We start from the raw sequence: 25,037 nt of genomic DNA on the forward strand, positions 1-25,037 counted from the left end.
TTATAACCTGGGCTTGACACAATTGCGTGGCAAGAAACATCCAAACAAAACATGCCTAACAAGCAATATATAATAAAAGGAAATATTAAGATGCACATACTCTGATTTTCTTTTTTAGAGTCCTTGCTAATAAAGCTTCCCTGACCGAAAGTGTCCCTCCTTGATATCAAATCATCGGCTTCCTTATACAAACTTCTAAATCATCAGAATGCATGCCCGCTCATCGCATATGGTCTCTGCCGATGCACGCTAGTAGCTGATGATCTCCATACTTCATACTATGTCAGATTTACTGACAAAATCAGATGTCAACAGGTTGTAGTAGGCTTCACAATGTATGTAAAAGACATATTATAATTTTTTCATCGTTATTTTTTCTATAATTTTATATCATAAGGGTCAATGTATTATTAAATATCATATCCTATCAAAATAATGATGAAATTAAGGTGTAAATTGGATCAATTGACATAGTTGAGGGGTAAATAGACTTTGATCTGCCGACACAAAGATATAACTGGCACAGGCGCACAGCCGACACAAAGTTTAAAGATTAGCCGTTAGGGATGCAAGTCTCATATTTTTTGGATCATTGGGTCGACCCAAAACTTAATAAAATGAAGTAGAGTGGCATGCTATGTAATTAATTTGAGAGAGAAAAAGAACTAATATGAGAAACCCAAAAACACCAATGGTAACCCACTTGCATTGCAATCGGCCGTGCACTTCACTATATTAGGACCAAGATTCTAAATAGCGGGCTAAGGGGTTTAGCGGCTGTACTCCGAAAACAGCTAATGGCGGGCTAAATGAGGCTATAGCGGCTAAATTATACGTGAGTTCAAATAGTGGCACCATGCATAAATAGCTATAGCGGTCTATAGTGGAAGCTATAGTGGGAGATTTAAAACTTGATTTGGACACGTAAAAGTATTATTGACCATCTCAACCGAAACAAAACATTAGACAGAATAACTCTCTGGGATAATGTGACGAGGACAGACATAGGTTCAACCTGACACGGGTTCACGCAGCGCATGCAAATTATTCTCACACACATCACAACCACAGCACTCGGGCCGAAGATACTGATGAAGAAGGCAGGGCAGCCTTGTTCACGACGGTACTGCACTCGGGCCGAAGAGCTTCTTGAGCGTCCTGACCTCCGCTTCACTGATGAAGGTGACCTTGGTCACGACATCCGCTGGCAGGGAGCTGCCGAACAGCGCGTAGTCGGCGATCTGCAGGCCGGGGTTGGGGCTGCTGTACGCTTTCAACACCACGGCGCTCGTCTCGCCGGTGTTGATCTGGAAGTGCAGCAGGCCCTGCGGGAACACGAAGAGCTCGCCCTTCCTCACCGTCCTGGTGAAGGCGACGTTGGTCCCAGCGCTGACGAAGCCGGCGAGCACGGCCCCCTCGACGACGATGATGATCTCGGAGGCCTTCGGGTGGGCGTGGAGGGGCACCACCCCGCCGGGGAGCATGTCGACGCGCGTGCAGCTGACGCCGAGCCCGTTCACACCCGGGAACTGCCCACTACTACAGAAATGCTAATTCGTTCCGGTTGGAAAATCCTTGTTGTCCCGGTTTTCTAACCGGGAACGCCAGATCTGGACAAAAGGGGTTCTTTTGTCTTGGGTCTAGCAACCGGGACAACCTTTTGTCCCGGTGGGTAACACCAACCGGGATAAAAGGTCCCTTTTTTTCCTGTTTTCCTTTTCTCAATTATTTTTCTATTTCAATTATACTTTTGCATTTCAATTAAACTTATGTATTGGAATTCAGTGCGTATGATCTCCACAAATATATATATATATATATATATATATATATATATATATATATATATATATATATATATATATATATATATATATATATATATATATATATAATTACTTGTATAATATTTGTCCTAAATAGTTTTCATATATACATTAATTCACTTATACATGTGAATTTCTTTACATATGAAAATATCTAGGACCAATATTATATAAATATATATATACACATATATATTATTGGAGTGCTTATATATATAATACATACATACTCATAAATAGAAATTTAATACATACACACACATATATTTACATAGGTATATTCGTTCTTAATTACATATATACGCGTATATTATCATATTTGCTGCGATTGTCAATATTAGATAGTCCATCATAATAGAATTCGCCTTTTGGATCGAGGACTTGATCAACAATAAATCCGGACAATTGTTCTTGAATCGCCATAATCTTTTCCTCCGGTATGAGTTTATCGCGCATCTCCTCGACCTATGGAAAAAGAGGATAATTAATTTCGACTAATTAAAATACGAGTTCAAATATTAACAAGTTTTTTACTTACTTCCTCCTCCCAATCTGTCCAGGCCCTTGGAAGACCTACCAGACCATGGATGTTCTCGCATACATAGTATGCGTATAAATTAGTGCCTTGTTTCTGCCTCATACACTTTAAGAGAGAAGAAATTATCAGGTATTTACATAAATATATAATAAAACTAATGAATCGTGCAACGAATCATCCAAGTGCGTACCGCAAAATCTGTCTTAATCTTCAATTTCTTGTCAAATTTGCCTGAATGATTTTTATCGAATTGTTTCCAAATCCTGTGCATGATTAGAACAATTATAGTCAAGTAACAAAGTGATTCAAATTATCGGTCATCGACAAAGTAGTGGTAGAATTATTTTTTCATCATGTTAAGAAGATTTTCGTATTGTTCTGGATTTCTTCTCAATGAGTCCATAACCACGAGTAGGCTCTTCTCGGGAATTATGACAATTAGGACCCAGTGTTCACTGCAAGATTATACGGAGACAATTCTTGGTAGTTAAGGTTTAAACAATTCGATTACAGAATAGAAAGAGTTAGACAGAAGGAATCACTCACGCAAAGTTGTAAGCAAATAATATCATTTGCTTGTTGTGATGAACGCTTATGTACTTGAACAAGTTTTGGAATAGCTCATCGGAAGTGTCGCGTAGAATCCTCAAATTACAAGTAATTGGGTTGATGAAGCCGAGGTGAGAGTATCCCTTTCTCCTGCAAGTTTGTATCTCCATTCTACATGATACCGAATAAATCAAGGGATCAGTATGTTGAGATCATGCAAAACAATACGTAAGGAGAGTAAAATAATTACAGAACCCACAAGCCGACCATAGAGATGTCGAGGTCCTCCTGATGGAATAGTTGGTAAATTTCTTCCCAGTTTATCCATATAATGGCCTTCCCCCGTAAGAAATCGTCATCTTTAATCTTTGCGCCCTGCATGAAGATACAATCGGCCATCGCACGCATGTAGTGCTGGTGCAGCTTATACATTTGCGTTGGAAGCACGGACACTACTTCGGGGGGTACAAGAGATTTGCCCAGCTCATACAGTCCATTTGACGACCACATCGGCCTTTGGAATATCTTCTCCCCCCTGCAATCTGAGCCGCCGCCAGGTTTGATTCTTTCAAAAATGTAACAAAGTCTTGTTGTTGCGTCGTCTGTCCCACTACGAGAGGCTCTATTGATTGTTTCTTTTGGGCTCCGAGCTGTGGAACGTCGGACGACGACGATTTTGATTGTCTCTTTTTTTTCTCAATAGTTTTGATAATTGTGCATTCGTAGTTTGAAGGGATATCTCTCGGAATGAATTTTCTCTTATTTGCTTCGCACATTCCCTTAAAAAATTTCAAATCTACAGGATTTATCACTTTCTCGGGCTCCGGCTCCGGCTTCGGCTTGAAGTACTCTTTAACTCTTTTTTGAGTTATCCGATCGCATTCTTCAAGGCTCATGTCCCAGGGTTTAATAGGAGCCTCCTTGATTTTCTTCTTCTTTTCCTTGTTCTTTGGAGGCTCCTTAGCCGGTGCAGCTACTTTCTTTGCCGGCGGCTGTTTCTGCTTCTTTGCCGGTGGCAGAGGGGGTGACCATGGAGGCGATGGTGACGCTTGAGTGTTCATCGACGCATGAGATGATAGTGATGGAGAATGTGCCGGTGAACCTTGTTGAGACAGTGCTGCCCTTGGGGGGTTTTGCGGAGATGGCCTTGGAGATGCATGTTGAGATGCCGGTCTTGGTGTTCGATCATCCGACTTTAGGACAATGTAGCGTTTATCCCATAGGATGTAGCCATGAATGGCTTCTGCTAGTGTACTCTCCCCATCGCCTCCAGGAATATCAAGCTCGAGCGTCTCCCAACCCTGGCACACCTGCTCCATGCCAACTCTTCCTTGCTAAGAGTATAGCTGGCAGGACTTAAGTATTGTCGTCCATTATCTCGCTGTTGTGGATGTAAGGCATCTCGTTCTTCCATACGTTGCAATTCTTGACGTGCTTCTACTGTATCTTTTGTCTTTCCGTACACTCCCAAGAATGCTATCAGGTTGACGCAAAAATTCTTCGTGAGGTGCATCACATCAATTGCATGACGAACATCTAAGACTTAACAATATGGTAGCTCCCAAAATATAGATTCCTTCTTCCACATGGGCGCCATTCCGTTTTCGTTCGGAACAGGTTGGCTACCAGATCCCTTTCCAAAAATAACTTCTAGATATTTTACCATGTTGAAGACGTCTTTACCACTACGGTGCATCGGTTTTGTTCGGTGGTCCGCTTGGCCTTTGAAATGCTTGCCCTTCTTTCGTACCGCATGCCTGATGGGAAGAAACCGATGATGACCTATGTATACAACCTTCTTACAGTGAGTCAACCATATATTATTGGTATCATCTAAACAGTGTGTGCATGCTTTGTATCTCTTATTCGAATGTCCTGACAAGTTACTAAGAGCAGGCCACTCATTGATCGTTACGAACAGCAATGCTCGTTGGTTGAAGTTTTCCTGTTTGTATTCATCCCATATCCGTACACCTTCATCGCCCCAGAGCAATAAGAGTTCTTCGACCAATGGTCTTAGGTACACATCAATGTCATTTTCCGGGCTGCTTTGGACCCGGGATAAGCACTGGCATCATGATGAACTTTCGTTTCATGCAGAGCCATGGTGGAAGATTGTACATACAAAGAGTCACAGGCCAAGTGTTATGACCACTGCTCATCTCACCAAAAGGATTCATGCCATCCGTACTCAAACCGAACCTTATGTTTCTCGCATACAAATCAAATTCAGGGTGCGTCCTATCTATTTTTCTCCACTGCGACCCATCAGTGGGGTGTCTCAACATCGAGTCTTTCTTGCGTTCCTCTTTGTGCCATCGCATCAACTTAGCATTATCTTTATTTCTAAACAGACGCTTCAAACATGGTATTATAGGCGAATACCACATGACCTTCGCAGGAACTCTCTTCTGGGGAGGCTCCCCCTCGACATCTCCAGGATCATCTTTTCTAATCTTGTAACGCAATGCACTGCATACGGGACATGCATCCAAATTCTCGTACTCGCCTCGGTAGAGGATGCAGTCGTTGGGGCATGCATGTATCTTTTGCACTTCCAATTCTAAAGGGCAAACAAGTTATTCGGCTTCATACGTTGTGGTAGGCAATTCGTTGTCCTTAGAAAGTATTTTTTAACAAGTTTGAGTAATTCACCAAATCCCTTGTCGGATACACCATTTGTCGCCTTCCATTGCAGCAACTCCAAAGTGGTGCCAAGTTTCTTCAATCCATTTTGACAATCTGGGTACAACAACTTAAGGTGGTCCTCTAACAACTTCTGGAAAACTTTGACCTCTCCGTTTCACTCTCACAGTCTGCCTTCGCATTGTGCAATGTCTGCCCCAGATTGTCGCTGGGATCATTTTCTGCTACATCTACTTCGGGCTCTTCCATGGGAATATCGTCATCGAATGCACCGAATCCAGCATTCCCGGGAAAGTGGTCGTCAAAATCTTCTTCTTCATTATCTTCTATGGTAACCCCCTATTCTCCGTGCTTCGTCCAACAAACATACTTCTCCATGAAACCATTTGCAAAAATGTGGCTGTGTAGGATTCTTGAAGATGAGTAATCCTTGTTGTTATTGCAATGAACACACGGGCAGCACATAAAACCATTCTGCTTGTTTGCCTCAGCCACAGACAAAAAATAATGCAGGCCATCAATGAATTCTTTCGAATATTGGTCAGCATTGTACATCCATTGCCGGTCCATCTGCATTTTAAATAAATCGATTTGAATTCTTTACACGTATCGAATAAATAAAATATATCAAACCTAAATTAAACTAAATGTAACATAACATGAATAATTAAAAGATCTGCAATATCCATCATACATCTTGATTAATTAAAAGGAGTACTTAATCCATTACAGAACTTAACAAAAGAGTATTATACATGAAACTTAAAAATTCGGACAACAACACATAGATTTTCAACCGTCCTTGCGTTGGAACGCAGAATGCTCTAACGGATTTCTTGCTGGCGCAGAAGAAGATGGCGGAGCTGAAACCTCCGAGTTTGGTGGTGACAAACCGTAACGCCGCAATAAATCCTCAAGATCAAACAGAGGTTCCTTGTCCCTTACCATGCATTCTCTATATTCTTTTTCCAAATAACGGAGCACTACCCTATGAAAAGCACTAGGTTTTTTGGACCGACGACCTACTCGAGTTGTGCCCTTCTCTCTAGAAGGACAACGATCACCCCCACCGGCGCCACTCCCTCCAGCTGCTAAAGCCATATTTTACTGAAAAATACCTTTATTTTTCACAAAATTATAAATTCTTACCATTACAATGCAAATATTATTTACTATTACAATTACTATGATCAAATTAATAACTCTTGCAAATAACAATAAAATCATATAAAAAAGACAAAATGTATCATTAATTGAAAGAAATCTCTAATTAATTGAAAGAAATCTCTGTAACTTCTAATTACTTTGACACCCTTTAGTTCCAGGAGTACACTCTTTTCAATATCCAGAAACCCTCTAGAAGAAAAAAAACTTTTATTTCTAAAAATGTATATGTCAGTAACCTCAACCCTGCGGTGATGACACTGCCTTTCGGGGGGACACGGTGCGGTACAAGGATGTCACCAATCGGCCAGTCGCAGCACCAACATTTACGATTAATAGGCACAGCACTTGGCACAGGCAGCGTGCTCGTTGATATGCTCTCAGTACAACAACGGCCATGCTGACTGCGTCAAATGCTGTCTTCTTATCAATCGGAAGTGCTGGTGATTAACGACGTAGTGCCATCCCCGAAAAGTAGTGCCATCACCGTTGGATGGAGATTAACGACGTATACTTATTTCGAAATAAAGATTTTTTTAGCTTCTAGATGGTTTCAATGTGAGCCTGAATAAATACATCACTAGAGTGTCAAAATAATCCATTCATAATACAAAAAAATCTAATATACTCATTTCATTAATTCGTTCATGAATACAAAAATCAACTATCCACGATATGGTCATATATACAAGTACATCACATGAAGTGTCTACACTCATTCTAAAAATTTCTACTATCCACATACTCATCTAAATCTAAAAAAAAATCACACCTACATATGCAATCTAAATGTCCAAGAAATGAGCTAGCTACACATTTTCTCTATTTCTAAAGCATGAAATGAGCTATACAAACCAAGGAAGAAGAGAAAAACAAGCCCCAACCCTTTAGCGCCGATGGATGGACGGGGAATCAAAGATCTTCACAAATATGGTGAAGAAATGAGCAAGAACTCCTCTCTCCCGAGCCAAGAACAGCAAGAACAAGTGAGCTGAATGGCTCGGGCGAGAGGAGAGGGAAGGGGATAAGGGGGCCAAGGAGTTTTGTCTCGGTTGGAGACACCAATCGGGACAAAAGGGGGGGCCTTTTGTCCCGGTTGGTGGCTCCAACCGGGACAAAAGACTCCTGTCCCCCCCCCCCCCTGCTGGCCCGGCTAGCCGTTGGACCCGGAACAAAAGCCACATATTGTCCCGGGCCCAAAAACTGCCGGCACAAATGGCCTGGAACAAAGGTCTATTCTGTAGTTGTGGCCGGACACCGGCCGAGGCCAGGCTGACGTTGAACGGCGGGATGACCGGGCCGGGCCTGGCGAGGGCGTCGGAGTGGAAGTCAGCGGCGGTGACGAGGGGCTTGGGCTTGCACGGGTAGCCGGCGGGCGTGTCCGGGAGTTGCAAGTTGGCGACGCAGAAGTCCTGGGTCAGAGCCATGGAGGAGAAGGGCAGCAGCAGGGAGAGCAAGGAGGACAGGACACGAGCACGGCGGCGGCCCTGCTCGGCGCCATGGTTTCCGGCCTGCAGGCTAGAGCTTACCGCTACCGCTGCGTCGTCAGTGTAGGCGCTACTAGGTGTGATGAACTGATGATAGCTAAGTGTGTGTGCATTGGATGTGTGATTCTTCAGGTGTTATATAGGAAAAGGAGCTGGGGTGTTCATCAGTTCATATCCGACTACGCTTGTCCTGGTTATCCATGACATTTGTTCGTACACGCATGCAGCGCGCTACCACGAGTAGTCCATGACATTCTCTGAGAGCGATGGCCAGCTCAAGGCGGCCACAAGTTCGCATCGTGTGCGTCGACCAATAATCAACCAACGTACTACGACTGGTACAGTGATGACGACGAAAATACACCGGCTGGGGCCAAACTTTGGAAATTGTTTATTTTATCTCCATATTTTCTTTTGAGAAAAAGTGTATGCCCGTTTTCAAAATTTGCAAAATTAGCATATTTGCTCTTTTTCATTGAGATCCATATAAGTTACTGCATCAAAGGGCGATGCGGCGAAAGTTCTATCCTTTTTGGAAGAGCGACAAGTACTGCTCAAGGGTCATGCTCATGCATTTCTATCCGCCGGGTAGCTTATCTTAAAAAAATTATATACTCCCTACTGATTCAAAATTTATCCAAAAAATAAGTTATTTTACTTTATTTAGTAGGTGCATGTGCATGTAACAATCAATTGGTGTCAAATATGGCTAATATAAATAGGGCAAATAAGACCATTTTACTTCCCTATTAATCTTTTATAAATTTCTAAGAATGATTTGTTTTTTGAGACGGAGTGAAGTATTGCTTAAGCTCTGCCAGATCAAAATGGACATGGAAAGTGTAGTTTTTTTATAAGATAAATTGCTTCGTAATTTAGCACATCTAGATTTGAGGTCATTTAGATGGTAAAATATTTAGATCTACATTTGCATTATAGACAAAAACTACTTTTAGTAAATTCTTTATTGGACGATATCTGACATCTTCTTGGACTTTGAAAAGTCTCAGTGGAGTTTCATGGACATAAATATCTAGATTGGGAACTAGGTAACCATGCCAGATGAGTTTCATGGTGATGAAACTCTCTTCACATTTCATGAAACTCCATCCTTCTCTCTACTTGCCACGCCAGCAAAATTGATGATATTTATTGTCATGAAACTCCCACTGAGACTGACCTAGCAATATGCCCCCAGACCTCCCATGGGGTTCAGTCCAATGCCAAAGAAAGTTTCTTCCACCACTCAGGCCATTAGGCCAATCCCAATGGATGGTTTTATTTTGTTGTTTCCAAGAGTGCCACATCACCAAAACACAAATGAAACCATGGATGAAACTCACCCCCCCCCCCAATGCATTGTTTCATGTTTGCTATTTCATAGGCTCTCATCCTATTTAATTCTAAGACTCATCAAGCGTTGTTAACTGTGCATACATGGTTTCATCTAGATGAAATTCATTTCATCTCTCTCATTAAATCAGTGCCACATCATCTAAAATGGTGACATGACACCCTATTTAATATACATGAAACTCTCATAAAATCTCCACTGTGAATGGCCTTAAGCATTGATTGGCTGAATTCTTAGCTAATACAGCTAGAAAAGAAAGTCTTGACTTCATAGCCTTGTTAGAAACAGGGAAAGATTTCAGCATCATGCACGCAGTGGTTAGAATATTTCAAACTAGGGTCTGTCAACTCTTATGGGTGCATCTGAAGGACATGAAATTAAATGACTAGCCCACTGTTATTTTCAACGTTTTTAATCATTGGAGGAATATAATGGGTTCTAGCTAGTTAATTTGTTCTAGATGTGGACAGCAACCACGGGGCGCCAGGAGGCCGAGCGCCCTGTCCTCCTCTTTCCACTCCCGCTCGCAGGAAAGGAGGCCGGGGTCCAAGCTAGCGCCGCCGTCATGGTTCCCTGCGACCCTTTCCCAACTGCGCGCCCCTCCTGACGTGCGGGACCACCCTGCTGTGTGCGACCCCATCTGCTCCACCCCCTGCATCGCCCCTCCCTCGAGCGCCACCACCAGCCACGAACAGAAACGGCCGCCTCTCCTTTTGGCTTCGATTCCCGCCGCTTTGATGCATCTCCGCCATGGGTAAGCGGTAAAACGGATTCTCCTCGACCTCATCTCTCTATTCCCCATCTTCCCGCGCTCTCCCGCGACCTAGTAGTGGGAATTTGTGCTACAGTACCCGCTGCCCTCCATGGGGCTGTTCTAAGCTTTTTGCAGATTAGATCATAGAAGATTCTATAATTCTCATAGATTTGTTTGTGTCTTGTCAAATTTGCAGAAAACACCTAGTAGATTAGATCTTTTCATCCCAGCACCAATCCTATTCATTTATGGATCTAACCATAGCTTTTGATTTATTTGCGAACTCAGATTTCTAAGTCTTGTAAAAATCAGCAGCTAGTCCTTCACGTCTATAGTTAATCGCAACTAGGTCCTTGCGATCTAGTTTCATCCACAGTTTTGGCGTTTTAGATCCGTTTCGACGCGTTCTTGTTGCGCTAGTCTCGTCTCAGCATAAGCTATCGTCGAGCGATGTTGTTGTGCCATAGTTATTGTTTTAAAATTAAATATAGATTTAATTTGATTAATGCTCTCTCATCTAGCGTTTCAACTAAAATCCAATTAAGCGACCTCAGCTTTCATAATTAATGTTAATTTGATTAGTATAAACTCAATTATGTTTGTAATTTAATTTGTTAATTCAACTTGAATCATATAAATTTGTGTGTTTAGACGCTCCCACATGTTTCTTTCAAATTAATTGTTTAATTAGTATAATTTATGCATAGACAATCATATATAAATTTGATTAAGTTCTATTTCGCCTTCACAAATAAAAGTATAATATGACCTAATTATAATTAAGGGTATTTTATTTTAAATATCCATTACATTTGTTTTCTAATTAAAATAAATGAAGCTCGTAGTTCTTTTGTTCAATAATTATATAAATCTTTCAATTCGATGGTTGTTTCTTTTGGAACCGTTGCTCTGTTTTCTGCATTTCTTGCGCTCTCTTAACCGTAGCAGCGAGCCCTATGCTTTAGTATGCTCTTTTAAAGTCTTTCTTTTGTTCTGGTGTATTGTTCTTAGTTGTACTTGTTGTTTGCTTCGTATGGTTGCCCGATGATTGCTTCGAGTATAAGGATCGATGTTCGAAGATTGAAAATCAAGTTCTCCAAGTGAGCAAGAGCTGAAGAGCAGTAAGAGTAGCTTTTTGTTGGAGAAAGGCAAGTGACCCTAACCATCCTTCTATCTATACTTATTTATGAGAATATTATGTGTTAATTAGAACATGGAGAACCACCTAAGAAAACAGTACAACCACAATACTATATGGATCTGGTTTTGGCTAATTAATTAGAAACTCCAACTTGTGACAATCTTACCGAAAGGGCAAGAGGGGATACATCGACGGGGTGTAGCTCGGTCCTCTTAAGGGTTTGATTTCGTTTATGGTCCTTGGCTAAGGTACCGCCTCATTAGGGAGGATTATGACCGCTTTGACTTGAAACTTTAGCGGGTTGTCACATGTTAGGAAATCTTTATAAATGCCTCATAGCGTCCCTATACAATCACACCTCGAAAGTGTGGTATTATGCCTGATCAGCACATGTGTGGTTGGGTTTGAAGTTTTATGAAACTTTTACGCGAACTATGGTGAAAATGTACAACCTCTGCAGAGTGTAAAACTAATATATCAACCGTACTCACGGTCAAGAGCGGCTTGGACCATCACATGATTAATTTAAATTAATGATATAATTAAATCATATTCTGGTTATTTCTTGTGGTCTTGCTGAGTACCAACTATAAGTGTACTCACCCTTGCTTACTGCTGCTCAGAAGGAAAGGTGTATGAAGTCTTTCGAAGATGATGCTAAGTTCTACGCGTACGCAACCCCCAGTCGATTGTCTATGAAGTTTGAAGCCTTCGTTTACAGGATAAGCTATATAACTTTGATAGTCTTATAGTTGTTTTTAATTCTCTTTTTCTTGATATTGTTACTAATTATTCACTTATAATGCCTCTATATGTATGAAACTTGATCCTGACATACCTATAGTTATGCATTCGGTTTGTCCTTGAAACCGGGTGTGACATGCCGTCGGCGGGTTCGAATAATGAGCCTGTAGATGATCAAGTCATGAATTCACCAGGCACTCAGTTTCCACCTTTCCCATGAACTTGTGATATATTGGGATGCACTACTCGATTTGTGGACTTATCGACTTATTACATTATTAGCGAACTTGTGGACTTGTGGATTTGTGATATATCTGTGATATTTATGTTATATATATTGTGATCGTTGTGATATATGTGACGGATGTGGTATATATGTGATGGATGTGATATATATTTGATATTTTCTGTTTGTCAAGGTGGAATGTAAATAAAAAAATAAAAAAAATGATGTTTTCAGCCACTTTGCCGAGTGCCGCACTCTGCAAAGGACCCCTTTGCCGAGTGCAATGGCGCTGGCACATGGCAAAGGAGCAAGGTTTGCCAAGTGCCGTGGCCGTGGCTCTCGGCAAAGAATCAAGGTTTGTCGAGTGCCAGCGACCGGGTGCTCGGTAAAGATTTTTTTTAAAAAAAAGAAAAAACAAAGAAAACTATGTTGAGGGCGACGCTCGGCAAAAAAAATTCAAAAAAAAGGAAAAGTACTTTGCCGAGCACCGCTGCGACACTCGGCAAAGGCTTGGCTGAGTGCCCGATAAATAGCACTCGGCAAAGACCTCTTTGCCGTGAAAAAATTCACCAAGAGTGGTTTGCCGAATGCGGCACTAGGCAAAGCCTTTGCCAAGTGCAAAAGGGGCTTTGCCGAATGCCAACCGAGCTCCAGTAGTGAGCCAGCCGAGAGAAAAAAGTGCGATAGGTTTTCACTTTTTAAACAACTAAGAGCATGTCCAACAGATGGGCTAAATCATTTTGTAAACCCAAATATAGCTATTATGAGGAAAAATCACCTCCAACAGATATGCTATGTGAGTTTGTAAGATAGCAAACTAGCCATCCCTAATTTTTCGTTTGCCATGGAAAGCAAACGCTGGACGCTGGCTATCTGGAGAAATCGCATGCAACTTGGCCTGCGCGCCCATGATATATCCCTTCCTGCGAAGCAGCAGAGCCGCTAGGACGTTGTTGCCTGGAAATTTTTCATGCGGCCAAGAATAGATATGTGGTAGTTGGTGTGATGTGGCAATTTTTCTAAAATACAGGATGGGAAATAGCAACTCTGTTGGATATCTCTTCTTTTTTGTGGAGTTCTATATATTTTACAAATAGCTAAAATGTCACATTTGGCTATTTATTTTACCACATCTGTTGGAGTTGCTCTTGTTTTACAAAGCGTTTCCATAAAACAGCTTCAGCTCCCCAAACGAAGAAACGACACCATTGCTGAGGCAGAGCTGAACTACAATGAGCTGATAAATCCAATACACATCTGAAAGGCATCGACATCATCTCAGGCTGTCGCCCCCAGCCACTCACCAAATTGAAGCCACCATTGGTTGAATCGTGACGCAAGACAAAATCAAGATTGGAACTTCATCGAGACCAAGCAGAGGACACTATACATCGAACCACGTCTGCCAAGAGATTATTATTGCAACCAGGATTAAAAGAGATTCGATAGTCCTTCAAAAAAAATCATTGATATAATGACAGTTCCTGGCTAGCAGCTATCGCAATCATGGCCTCATTGCAACTTTAACAAGTCACCCGTGTGTATTCCCTTAGTACTCCTGCAGTGAATCATCATCTTCTGAAGTGGTATTAGAATAATAGTAGTATTCATCCTCTGGATTATCAGAAATTCTAGTGGGAAGAGTCAGATTCTTCGCCCTAGCACATTTCATTCGCAGCTCCTTATCCATCTCACGCTTATCGAAATAGCCATTTATGTGCAGAGTTTCCAGTACTGGACAACTGTCAAGGATGGCTTCTAGCCCCTCAACCTCGAGGTCACAATCATATAGTTCTAAGGTGTGTAACTTGAGCATCAATGGGATTTCTCCGTCAATTAGCATCTTCAATTTATCCTCAGAGGGCAGAAAATATATCAAAATAAGTTTCTTGAGATGAGGGCAAGCTTTGCAAACGGATTGGAGCATGTTCTCATCCGTGTATTCAATATAATATTTCAAACAAAGTTCTAACTCCTCAAGGAGGGGGAGTTTCATGAGTGCTTGAACTAAATCTTCACTTGATTCGTAGTCACTGTAATGTTCACTAATGCAGAGGCATTTCAAAGAGGGTGCTCTGCAAGAAACATAAATATATACTCAATAATGCTAGAAAGAGTAGTGATGTAGATAAACCATGCATGTGAAGTGCTACATCACAGATCTATAAATCTAAAATTTTCATATCAATTATATGATATATAACAGTCCAAACAATCATGTCATATATGTTACTGTCTTCACATGCATTGCAAATTATTAACTTGCAAGATTTTATAGGAGCGACCCAAGATCTATTATATAAAATGGTATTAAAAATGGAACTTATGAGATTAATTGGGACAAAAATTAAGCTACACCTTTGCGTTAACCACGATCTAACTGTCTAGATTAATTTAAAGGATAAAATATTTACTGACAGAGCCTATAAATAACGAGTGTAATAGAAAAACTGCACCATTGGACTTTGTGATGTTCTAACGGTCTAGATCTGCCCAAAGCCCCAAAGAATCCATACCTCTTCGAATTATATTGTAAGACTAGTTGAATGCCCGTGCGTTGCTACGGGAATAAAAAAAGTGTAAACCGATGTACATCTGTCAACAAATAATAATTCATCATATTATCGTTACTGTCGCAAAAGTATTGAGATAAATCGATCCCGTCAGTACACCATTGTCCTTCCCACAAATCACGAATGTTACGACAAGATAGTCTACAACAAACTCAATCACCAGTTCACCAATCAACAATATAACTCTTCCTTCAGAATAGGATAACCATATATCGACAAGCACTTATCTTCTCAGCATTCTTGAGACAATGATTCTCTTATCTTTTTTTTTCTGATGAAAACGTGCTTATAGTTTAGTGTACATCTTCAAACCACATTTTTTACGAATATGCCAATAACACATTATGCAGTCTGTCCTTTCGATTTGGTTTTCAGTAAACTTAAAACTGGACTGAATGTGGCGTTGCAAGAAAATGAGCTTCGGAGTTCAGGTCTGAGAAACACGGCTCCATCCCCTAGGAAATCTAGTGCAGGTAATAAGCTGCTTTCTTTTGTGACACAAGAGGCATGTTCCTCAGTAGTAGCATGCTTGTAGCTTCAATCTTCTGCACCAATCCTTGGGCACCTAAATGCGTGTAGCTCTTTCATGGCACCAAAAGATATGGTAGTTGCTTTCGAAAAAAAAGATACGGTAGTTCAGGAGACTCTAGGCTTGATTTATTACTTCTCATTCAAGTGTCTAGTTGCCATAAAACAGTAAACAGTATCAGAAAGCCATCACAAATCAATTTGTCCACTGATTACTTTTCTGAAAGTAAGTTTGTTATTTTCAGGCATGAGAATAGGCAAAAGAAAAGAGGGCTACTTGCTAGTACTTATCAGGGGAAAAGGAATAATTGCCACCACCTCAGCCTCCCTGATCCAAAGCCATTGTAAGAGAAATGTATTTGCTGTAAAAGAGAACAGCTCAAGAAATTAGAAGTAGATGAAAGAGCAGAGATTTGATAATAGAAGGGTACAGATGGAATGTTTTAATTGGAACCGTACATCCGTTCTAACTTTGACACTTACTACCATTGGACAACAGCTATGACGTTCTCAGCACTGTCAAGCTATGGACAGGATAAACAAAGTCAAATCATGGCACGTCCCAAGCCTAATAAAAAATGTCAGAACAGTAATCCCCCAAATCCCATTTACTATTTTTAGATCAGATAAGTAATATAATATCTACTTACATCACTTTTCTCCTTCATCTATCCATTTAAACCAGCGAGCTCATAAATTGCTTACCAGGTCACCATCAAGCTGCCATTTGCCTTGCAGCATTATTTCCCATGACATTCGCAGACTTCCAATCTGGCAGGAGGATGGAGAGCATCATCTCAACATTCTCAACATGGCTTATCACATAGAGCTGAGTAATTGGTACATGAAAATTAGGTCAATACTATTTATACATGCAGACTCAATATGAGAAATTTAATTTTAAGCAAAAAAAAGGGCACCTTAATAAGCCTTCCTGCTGTCAACTCAATATTTCACAAATCACAACTGGGGTGCTGGAGCAATTGTTGAAGCAAGGACCCATATAAAAGAATAGGCAGGGCTCATTTAATAGGACTTATCTTATTCAACAATCAACATATAAAAAAAATAGGCAGGGCTCATTTAATAGGACTCAAAAAGTGTTGATACCTTGAACACCAGGTAGGTCGACATCAAATAACAATAGTTAAATCCAAAACATGAAAGCCAAAACTGGTCTTCTAAGTGAAAGCCGAAATTAATTGATCTGCTCAGTGAAAGCCAAAATGTGGCAATGAGCGCAGAGATCCCAGAGAACAATGTGGTACCAAATCGAACCGAACCGAAAATAGTACAAAGAATTGCCAATAGTTACTGCTATACAAGAATCATATTGTGCAACAACGAGAATTCAGAGTTCAGAAGCTTGGAGTATGCAATTATCACCACTAGATGTCCACAATGCAACTTGAGTGTCAATTCATTTATGCAGGCATTCTTACAAGAAACAAATAGAGTGTAGCCTTGTAGTTACACCTGGTTTGCACATATCTTCCACTAACAAGAAAACTCAAACTGTTATGCTCTAATAGATTGATGGAACTTCAGAGTAATGATCCACTTAAAGAAAACTTTATAACAGTATTCTACATTTACGCATAATGATCAGTCAAAGATGACAAAAGAGGAAAAACTCAGCTGGTGGCATATTTAACACATCACATTTCGTAACAGTCGTTTGATTTTTCAGTGTAAAAATAACTCAAGAAAGCATCAGTATGCGTAAATGTTGGTTGACAGTTATATAGAGATGAAAGGACCTAAGTAAGAGCTTAAACATATCTGCAGCTATGTAAAATCAAACCTGTTCTTGCCTCCTGTATTCTGGTGCCTGCTGCAATTACTGTGGCTGCAAGCTTATTACTGCAGAAATTGAACCCATTGCAAGTTACAAATTATACAATCACAGACACCCATTGGCGAATATTAGAATTCCATGTTGACCACTACCAGGCCAATATAAGCCACACCACACAACATACCATCTTTTCCTCTCATCTAGCGAAGTCAGAGCTACTTTAGCCCGACAAAACACAATCATTAATCTGCAGAACTATATATTCACTGGTCACCAGCCAACGAATAACTGACCAATCGCACTCACCTCTTCGATCTCAGATCTAAGGAAGAACGACACCCCAAGTATCTGGTATGGTTGGGAGCACTGGTGCAGATCACTACTCCCAGCAGCCATGGCCCAGCCTGCGCAGATGTACATGAAAAGAAACGAGCAAAATTTTCCTATGACTTGCAAGTTCACTTCAGTGCCCAAAAAAATAATTTCAAACTGATAATCCAACCGGACACAAACAAATAATCATTTAATTGAAATCTAGCAAGCTAATTTGGTGGTTTGCATCTTAATAGAAACAACAAAATTAGAAGAAACAAGGAAGCAAATCAGTCATGGTGCAGGCCTGAATGTGAAAGATACTATAGCCGCGGCAATGCGAGGCGAGCAAACCAGAGAGGGTGACTACCTTGCCTCGGCCTGCAGGTGTCCTACAGGCTCCAGCAAGGTGTCGATGGGATTGAATATCAGGGCCTCAGCACGCAGCAGTGAACGGGCCTACCTCCATGGCCTTCGTGTACCCATCGGCAGCGGTGTCCTTACCCATCTCGGAGGCGGTGAAGTACTGGCCCGTCTCCTCCCCCTCGTTCCTCATCGCTTTCCTCCCACTGCAGCTAGGCGGGAAGCGCCCGAGCGGAAACAGAGGCGACGCGGCACGGGGAACAGCTAGGTGGTGCCCCCAAGACCGCCAAGGGTGAGCGGGCATGGCCGCATGGCAGTCGAGGCGGCGGACGGAGCCGTGGCAGCGCGAGCGGGCGTGCGTAGGAGTGGCGCCGCGGCGCGGGAAGTCAGGGGCCCGGAGGCGGAGGATCGGAGGAGGTCGCAGGGAACCGTCGGCGCGTTTGCGAGGGAGGGGGAGCGGTGCGGTGGCGGTGGACCTCCTCGAACTGCGCTACTGCGACCTCTCCCGACGGGGCGAGGGCAAGTGGCGGGTCTCGGGCCTTCGCGGGGGGACACGGAACCGGTGAATCGGCCGGAACTGGCAACGGCGAGCGCAGGCGGAGGGCGACGACAGCGCGCGATGGGGCGGGAGAGTGGAGGCGACGGCAGAGAGGGGCGATGCGAGAGGAGAGAGGCGAGCTGAAACTGTTCGTGGGCTCGTGGGAGGTGGGGGGCAGGGTTTGAAATTTCGGCGAAATTTCGCCGAAATTCGGCGAAAAATTTCGTTTTCGCTACTTACCGGGAAAAAAAATTTCGGTTATTTTTCGGAAAATTTCGTTTGAAAATTCAAATTCAAAAAATTTCGGCCAAAAGTTACCGAAATTCGCCGAAATTACCGAAATTTCGGAACGAAATTTCGTTTCCGCTAGGATTTGCAACGAAACGAAATGGTTAACCCTGGTGGGGGGAGGCGAGGAGGGAGCGCGGGGCGTCGGGGCGAGGCGGGGCCGCCGAGAAGGAGGGGTGCGCGGAGAGGAATCGTCGAGTCATGGGAACAGTGCGCGAGCGGAAGATGGAACCGCTGGAGCGATGGCCAAGAAAGAATCAAAGAAAAGATGTTGAATTGTTTCAGGGCCACTACAGAAACCACAAAGTTTACTCCCCTGCTAGTTTCTCTTAGCAAAAGAGTATCTTTAGTTAGTATCACACCTCTTTTGAGGAACCACATAAAGACTTGGTTTCCAAAGGTACCTTGACCTGTCAAATTTCCTATGGGAAGTTGGTGCCCATATTAGTCAAGAACTTGTACATTGAGCTAACTGAGTAGGAATCGTTCTTGTTCAAAGATCAAGTAGCCCTGTCTATACTCGATTGTAAATTAATATTCGCAATATGTGCCACTAGGTGATTCCATTTTAACAGTTTCGTCCCAATTTATTTCCCTTCTAAAAGAGACATTTAGTGGGACACTGATTAGAATTTCTGAAACCGTAGCCTCTTTCTTGCGAATAACATTATACGAATTCGGGTAATGTTGCTTTAAAGGAAGGTTTCCTAACCGGATATCTTCCAAGAATATGATTTGTGAACCATCCCCTAATTTAAAATTTACTAGCCTCATGCATTGGTCCTTTACTAACATTAAGCCCATCCAAAAATGTGAATCCCCATCTTTCTTACAGACTTGAGTTAATGTCTTGTTTTTAAAGTATTTATTTCGAGGCAAAATTTGCCACAAGACACCGTTAAAAGGTGAACTTTGCTATAAACCACTAAGATTTTTTGTCACTGCTGGGAGACACTGATAAATCATGTACATTTGCCACAGGACACTACATCTATTATTCTATCCGATTTAATAGAAGAGCCACGGGATATGACTAATTTGCCCTGCTGCCTTGTCTTCTCCTCCCGCAGGCCATTTTCAGTGCTCAAATCACTATGAAAGCTCTTGATTAGTCATTGTGAAATGGGGGCTGGGATCTTTGGTAAATGGAGATCCAGGGAGCCGACTGTGAACCTTGGGTTTCGGCGTGTACCTGGTTTAGTGAATTGTCTGGAGACCTTCAGGCTTCAGCGGCGCTCCGCACGGGGCCTCGGGGTGGCCATCCTCGTCGGCTGTGCGCGCCTGCCGCTTCTTGGCTGCCCCGGCCTCGCGCTCCAGCGGAGCCACTCGTCCTCGCGGCGGCACGCTAGCTCACGCGTGCGGCTAGCTGCTGCTGCTCGAGCTCGGCGATGTGGCGGTGAGATGCACACCGGGGAAGGCTTGTCGCAAAGGGCCCCTACCACGCGCGGCCGTCGTCGGGGAGGGGCTGCGCGCTGGAGGAATCGGCGCCGCTAGCTCCGTTCGCGAACTTCTCTGCGATGCGATAGTTTCTGGAGAAAGAAAATGGCATGCGGGAGAAGATAAGGTAGGAGGGGCAAACTAGTCATTTCCCGTGGCTCTTGAATTAAATCAGATAGAATAATTCATGAAGTGTCCTGTGCCAAATGTACAAGATTTATCAGTGTCTCCCAGCAGTGACAAAATTTTTTAGTGGTTTATAGCAAAGTTCACCTTTTAACGGTGTCTTGTGGCAAATTTTGCCTTATTTCGAAGGACGGCGATGATGATACATTGGAATAATGTGTATCAGGCCTCTCTCTCTACCTCGATGATGGTCGATAAGCGTCAATGATGGGCTAGTGACAGTTTTGGCTTACTAGATCTATTGTTCTTCTTAAGATCTTGGCATATTTGGTGTGGTTATCAGAGAACACTACTACAGAATATATCATTGCCAACGCCCCATCACCGCCGGTTCCAAATGAACCCAGCGGTGATGCTCTCGACAACATCACCACCGGATCGTATTACGAACCGACGGTGATACGTAAGCATCACCGCCGGATTGTAATATGACCCGACGGTGATATGTTCTCCACCTATTTTTTTCATTCTCCCCTCCCCTCTCTCTCGGTATTTTTTTCCTCCTCCCACTGGCGCTGCCCTCCTCCCCATTCCCATTCCTCCTCCTGCGCCCTCCCATGGCGGCGGCGCCGGCCCTCCGTCCCATCCTCCTCCCTCGTCCCGCGCCCTCCCATGGCAGCGGCGGCTGGCCCTCCGCCCAATCCTCCCTCCTCCCACGCCCTCCACCCTCCTCCCGCCCCCTCCCGTAGCGGCGGCGGTGGCGGAGGCCTGCGCGGCGGCCATGGCGGCCGGATCCGTGACCCGCCCGCATACCCACAGCCGCAGGCACCGCTTGGTGTGCCTCCACGCCGCCGCAATCACCGCCCGGTTTAGGGGCTCGCAGTGCCTCCACGCCGCCAGCCGCCGGAGATCCCCTTCCTCCCACGCCAGCTCGCGTACCCAAATCGCGACGCCGTCTCCTCCCACCGCTAATCGCGCGGCCTTCCCTCGCGACGCCGCCTCCCACCGCTATCCGCGCGGCCTTCCCTCACCTCGCCGCCTCTCCTCGCCCTCCCCATCTCCCGCGACCTCCCTCCGTCTCCGTCTCGCTCGGCGACCTCGCCGCGCAGACGCCCTCCACGCCGCCGTCGCCCATGAAGCCCGCTCGTCGCCGTGCGCTGCAGACTCGTCGGTACCTTCCTCTGCGGCCGGGGCGCCCCTCCTCTCTTCAAGGCTGCTGCCGCCCTCCACGCTGGCGGAGAGGAAGGCCGTCCCCCTCGCATCACCTTCCCCCTACCCGACGCGGGCTCGCCGCGCCTCACTCCCCCACCTGAAGCTCGGACCCCTCGCGCCTCCCGTGCGCCACTCGACGCCGCCTCCGGCACGAGACCCCACGGCCCGACGCTTCCGAGACCGCGGCGCCTCCAAGCTCCTCCACCGCACGACTTGGTGAGAAATCCAGCGACTCCAAGCTCCACCGTCCCCCTCACATTTGATTTTATATTTGTTGGGATTCGATTCGCAACTGTTATTCACAAAAGTTTGGATCGGCGGCCTCGGCGGCTTCCAGATCGGCATCAAACCGTCAAGGACCTCTACAACGGCATCCGCGAGGTACATGTCCGCAAGATGGGTGTGCGTATTTGACACTGATTCCGATTTTCTGGTTTGCCCTCTAATCTGTATGGGAATTCCTCATTGCTCGATCTGCAGCCTGTATAGACAAGTTTTGTATTTCATAGTCAAGCTAATTGCACGTTCTGATGCTAATTTACTTGAATGGAGCAAATAATCTTGTCGTGAAAAAAAAATAGAACAGATTTAGTTAGCTTATGGTATGGTATGCAGTTGGAAATTGATTTGTTTAGAGTTAAGGTGCGAACATGGTCCTTGTTCATTTGTCTTATTTAGAGCAGATAATCTTATTTAGAGTTTAGAGAAGATAATCTTATTTATTGAGGGATTATACAGGCTTCCAAGTGATAAAAACAGGCCTTGCTCCCTGTTTGGTTCCTGTTTTTGTTTTATCACAGTTTGGGTAGTGGTGTGTGGGAGGAACAGCCTGCTTGATCCAAGTGATAAAAACAGCCTGCTTGATCTGTTTGGTTCCTGTTTTTGTTTGATCAGAATCTGGGGCAAGAATCATAACTCACACTGGCGTTGATATTATTTTATTTGCAATTTCATTTAATGAATTGGCTGGACAGCATGCAGATCAAGATGCTGCAATGCAAGGGGGTAAATGGCTGTGGACGAAAAGGAGGATGGCAGATCATCCAATCTTATCGTTGACAACTGGCTCTATCAGACCCCAGGTATTTTGTCCTAGACAAGATTTTACAACTGCGAGTGATAGAACATGAAATTGCTATGATGATATGTCTGAACATGGAAATAGACAAGATTTTTATTTACAAGGTGATTTTTTTCATTAGGGAAATGGAAATTTTGTTATAGTTGTATTAACAAATTTTGTTATAGTTGTATCAGCTAGCTTAGTAGTAGCTGATAGGTTGAATGCATGTTTAAGTAATGAGATGAGATTACCTAATATAATTCAGTTAAGCTAATAACTGAATCTGCTTGTTTAAGTAATGATAGGTTGAATGCATGTTTAAGTAATGAGATGAGATTACCTAATATAGTTGTATTAACAAATTTTGTTATAGTTGTATCAGCTAGCTTAGTAGTAGCTGATAGGTTGAATGCATGTTTAAGTAATGAGATGAGATTACCTAATATAATTCAGTTAAGCTAATAACTGAATCTGCTTGTTCTTGAGCAAATGAGGTGTTCCACAATGATGCAATATTATTATATGAAAATATTTTTTTATGGGAAAAAAGTCTTCACCGCCGGTTCGTGTCTTCAACCGGCGGTGTTGATGTCCCCATCACCAACGGTTCCAAATACGAATCGGCGGTGTTGATGTCCCCATCACCAACGGTTCTGGAACCGGCGGTGATGGTCCCGCTATCACCAACGACTTAAATCCAACGGTACCCAAAACCGTTGGTGATGGGGTTTAAGAACCGGCGGTGATAGGGGTGGCTGTAGTAGTGGAAAACAATTGATTGGTCATTCGATATGGCGATCTTGACATCATCTTTTCGTCTCTTCTAAAGTTTGATCCGACATATTCTTCAAGATGTTGTGATGAAGGATTCTAAGCATGCATCCTTTGGAGTTTAGAAGTTTTCTCCGGCCATCTTTCAGTGGGTACTAGATCTGGTTGTCAGCATTGAGTTTCTTTTTCGGTCTCTAAAGTCTTGTTTGGCGACGGTGTTTGTAGGTGTCCTTTCTATTTAGGGAAATTTTGCTATGAGACACTTAAAATATGTGAAATTGGCTGTGGGACACTGGAATATTTTTTCTTTGTTGCAGGACACTAATTTCTTTGATGTCGAACACTGGGAGGTGGTGTCCTACAGCAAAGAAAAAAAAAGGGCAATGTCCCACGGCCAATTTCACATAAGTGGAGTGTCCCACAGCAAAATTTTCCTTTTATTTACTATGTACACAGTGCTATCTTCAAACTCCGGCAAGCAATAGAAGTCCATGGGAAGAAGACGATGGATTTGGTAATTCAAGTACTCTTATTTGTTATATATTATTTTGTGTCATATTGTCCATCTTTTGTACTGATCTTTGTTTTGGTTAAAATATATCAGATGTGACACTTGTTTGAGAATCTTTATAAAAAAATATTTACGCCTTTATATGTAAAATGAAATTCTTGTCAACTACAAAGGTGTAGGTAGCATTGAGGACTTCAAATTTAGTACACACTACGTCCATATCAATTGATGTTTGAAAACTTTTTAAAAATGAATATAAAATTCTTAGAAATTAAAATGAATATTTGTGCATCTAAAAAATCTTAAATAGAAAAAAAATATCAACTAACAAGTTGTAAATCGCGATGAGAGCTGCAACTTTGGTAGAGACCATGTCTACATCCATGGTCATTTGAATTTTTTTAAAAGTTGACTTTAGTAACTTAAAAAATTTGTACAACTACGTACAATATCTTAAATAAAATTTTTCATGTACAAATTGTGGACCGCGGTTTGCTCTACAATTTTTGTATAATAAAGTATGTAGTCATCTAATTTCATTAATAAAAAATCATGATCTTTTGAAAAAGAAAGAGATGATATGAAATGTGGGTGTTGCCACATACACAAAACCACCCAAAACATCCTCTAAAAATGGCCATAAAGGGTATTTTCTTCTGATTTGAAAGATAATGTGTATATGTTCTCTAGTATTGGAATTTGATGGTGTTTTCAAATTCAGCGACGTTATGGAATAAATCCGACTTGACTCTTTTAATAATTAACATAATGTTCTTGACGGTGATGTAGCAAACTAGTTGTACTAATATATATTGATATCATCATCATCATAAGTAACAACAATAACAACAACAACAGCAGCAACATAGCTTGTTAGTCCTAAGCAAGTTTGGATAGGATAGAGTTGAAACCCAACAAGATACCCAAGGCACGGTTCAAGCACTTCAATTGCAACTTTCCAGAGCATTCCAATCCAAACATAGATTTCTTGGCATATCACAAGCTTTTAAATCTCTTTTCACTACCTCCACCCATGTCAACTTCGGCATTCCTCTGCCTCTCCTCACATTATATATTGATATAAACAT

At 42.7% G+C, this 25,037-nt stretch overlaps 1 protein-coding gene, 3 long non-coding RNA genes and 1 pseudogene across 24 annotated transcripts; 2 read left to right on the forward strand and 3 right to left on the reverse strand.

Annotated features, from left to right (window-relative positions):
• Positions 1 to 1,115: 1,115 nt before the first annotated feature.
• Positions 1,116 to 8,224, reverse strand: LOC120639216 (annotated as a pseudogene).
• A 7,018-nt stretch (positions 8,225 to 15,242) lies between these two features.
• Positions 15,243 to 18,714, reverse strand: LOC120712560. Of its 11 annotated transcripts, none has more exons than XR_005690934.1 (4): positions 18,145 to 18,714; positions 17,635 to 17,732; positions 16,451 to 17,393; positions 15,243 to 16,359 (listed from the first exon to the last, which is right to left on the reverse strand). It is a non-coding gene; the product is annotated as an uncharacterized LOC120712560 (long non-coding RNA). The 11 variants fall into 11 exon arrangements; XR_005690933.1 differs by having other exon boundaries at positions 18,104 to 18,714; XR_005690932.1 differs by having other exon boundaries at positions 18,011 to 18,714.
• Positions 18,715 to 19,702: 988 nt separating this feature from the next.
• Positions 19,703 to 20,563, forward strand: LOC120712562. The gene is made up of 2 exons (XR_005690935.1): positions 19,703 to 19,734; positions 19,900 to 20,563. It is a non-coding gene; the product is annotated as an uncharacterized LOC120712562 (long non-coding RNA).
• Positions 19,703 to 20,578, reverse strand: LOC120712563. The gene is made up of 2 exons (XR_005690936.1): positions 20,022 to 20,578; positions 19,703 to 19,921 (listed from the first exon to the last, which is right to left on the reverse strand). It is a non-coding gene; the product is annotated as an uncharacterized LOC120712563 (long non-coding RNA).
• Positions 20,579 to 20,967: 389 nt separating this feature from the next.
• On the forward strand, positions 20,968 to 23,196 carry LOC120712564 (serine/arginine repetitive matrix protein 1-like). Of its 11 annotated transcripts, none has more exons than XM_039998377.1 (4): positions 20,968 to 21,659; positions 21,754 to 21,820; positions 21,913 to 21,985; positions 22,579 to 23,196. In XM_039998377.1, exons 1-4 carry the CDS (start codon positions 21,174 to 21,176, stop codon positions 22,661 to 22,663), a joined length of 711 nt encoding a protein of 236 aa, XP_039854311.1. In that variant the 5' UTR covers positions 20,968 to 21,173; the 3' UTR covers positions 22,664 to 23,196. The 11 variants fall into 11 exon arrangements, with proteins under 11 accessions (XP_039854311.1, XP_039854315.1, XP_039854316.1 ...); XM_039998381.1 differs by having other exon boundaries at positions 22,586 to 23,196; XM_039998382.1 differs by having other exon boundaries at positions 21,926 to 21,985.
• Positions 23,197 to 25,037: the final 1,841 nt, after the last annotated feature.

This window comes from Panicum virgatum, chromosome 6K (genome assembly GCF_016808335.1).
Source record: "Panicum virgatum strain AP13 chromosome 6K, P.virgatum_v5, whole genome shotgun sequence".
Taxonomy (NCBI): domain Eukaryota; kingdom Viridiplantae; phylum Streptophyta; class Magnoliopsida; order Poales; family Poaceae; genus Panicum; species Panicum virgatum.

Bases quoted from the DNA above. Each gene is read 5' to 3' on its own strand.
- LOC120712564 (XM_039998371.1), top strand. From the start codon at position 21,174: ATGGCGGCCGGATCCGTGACCCGCCCGCATACCCACAGCCGCAGGCAC. The intron at 21,821-21,912 runs GTGAGAAATCCA...TATTCACAAAAG, and splicing joins CTCCTCCACCGCACGACTTG to TTTGGATCGGCGGCCTCGGC. The intron at 21,986-22,578 runs GTACATGTCCGC...TTGGCTGGACAG, and splicing joins TCTACAACGGCATCCGCGAG to CATGCAGATCAAGATGCTGC.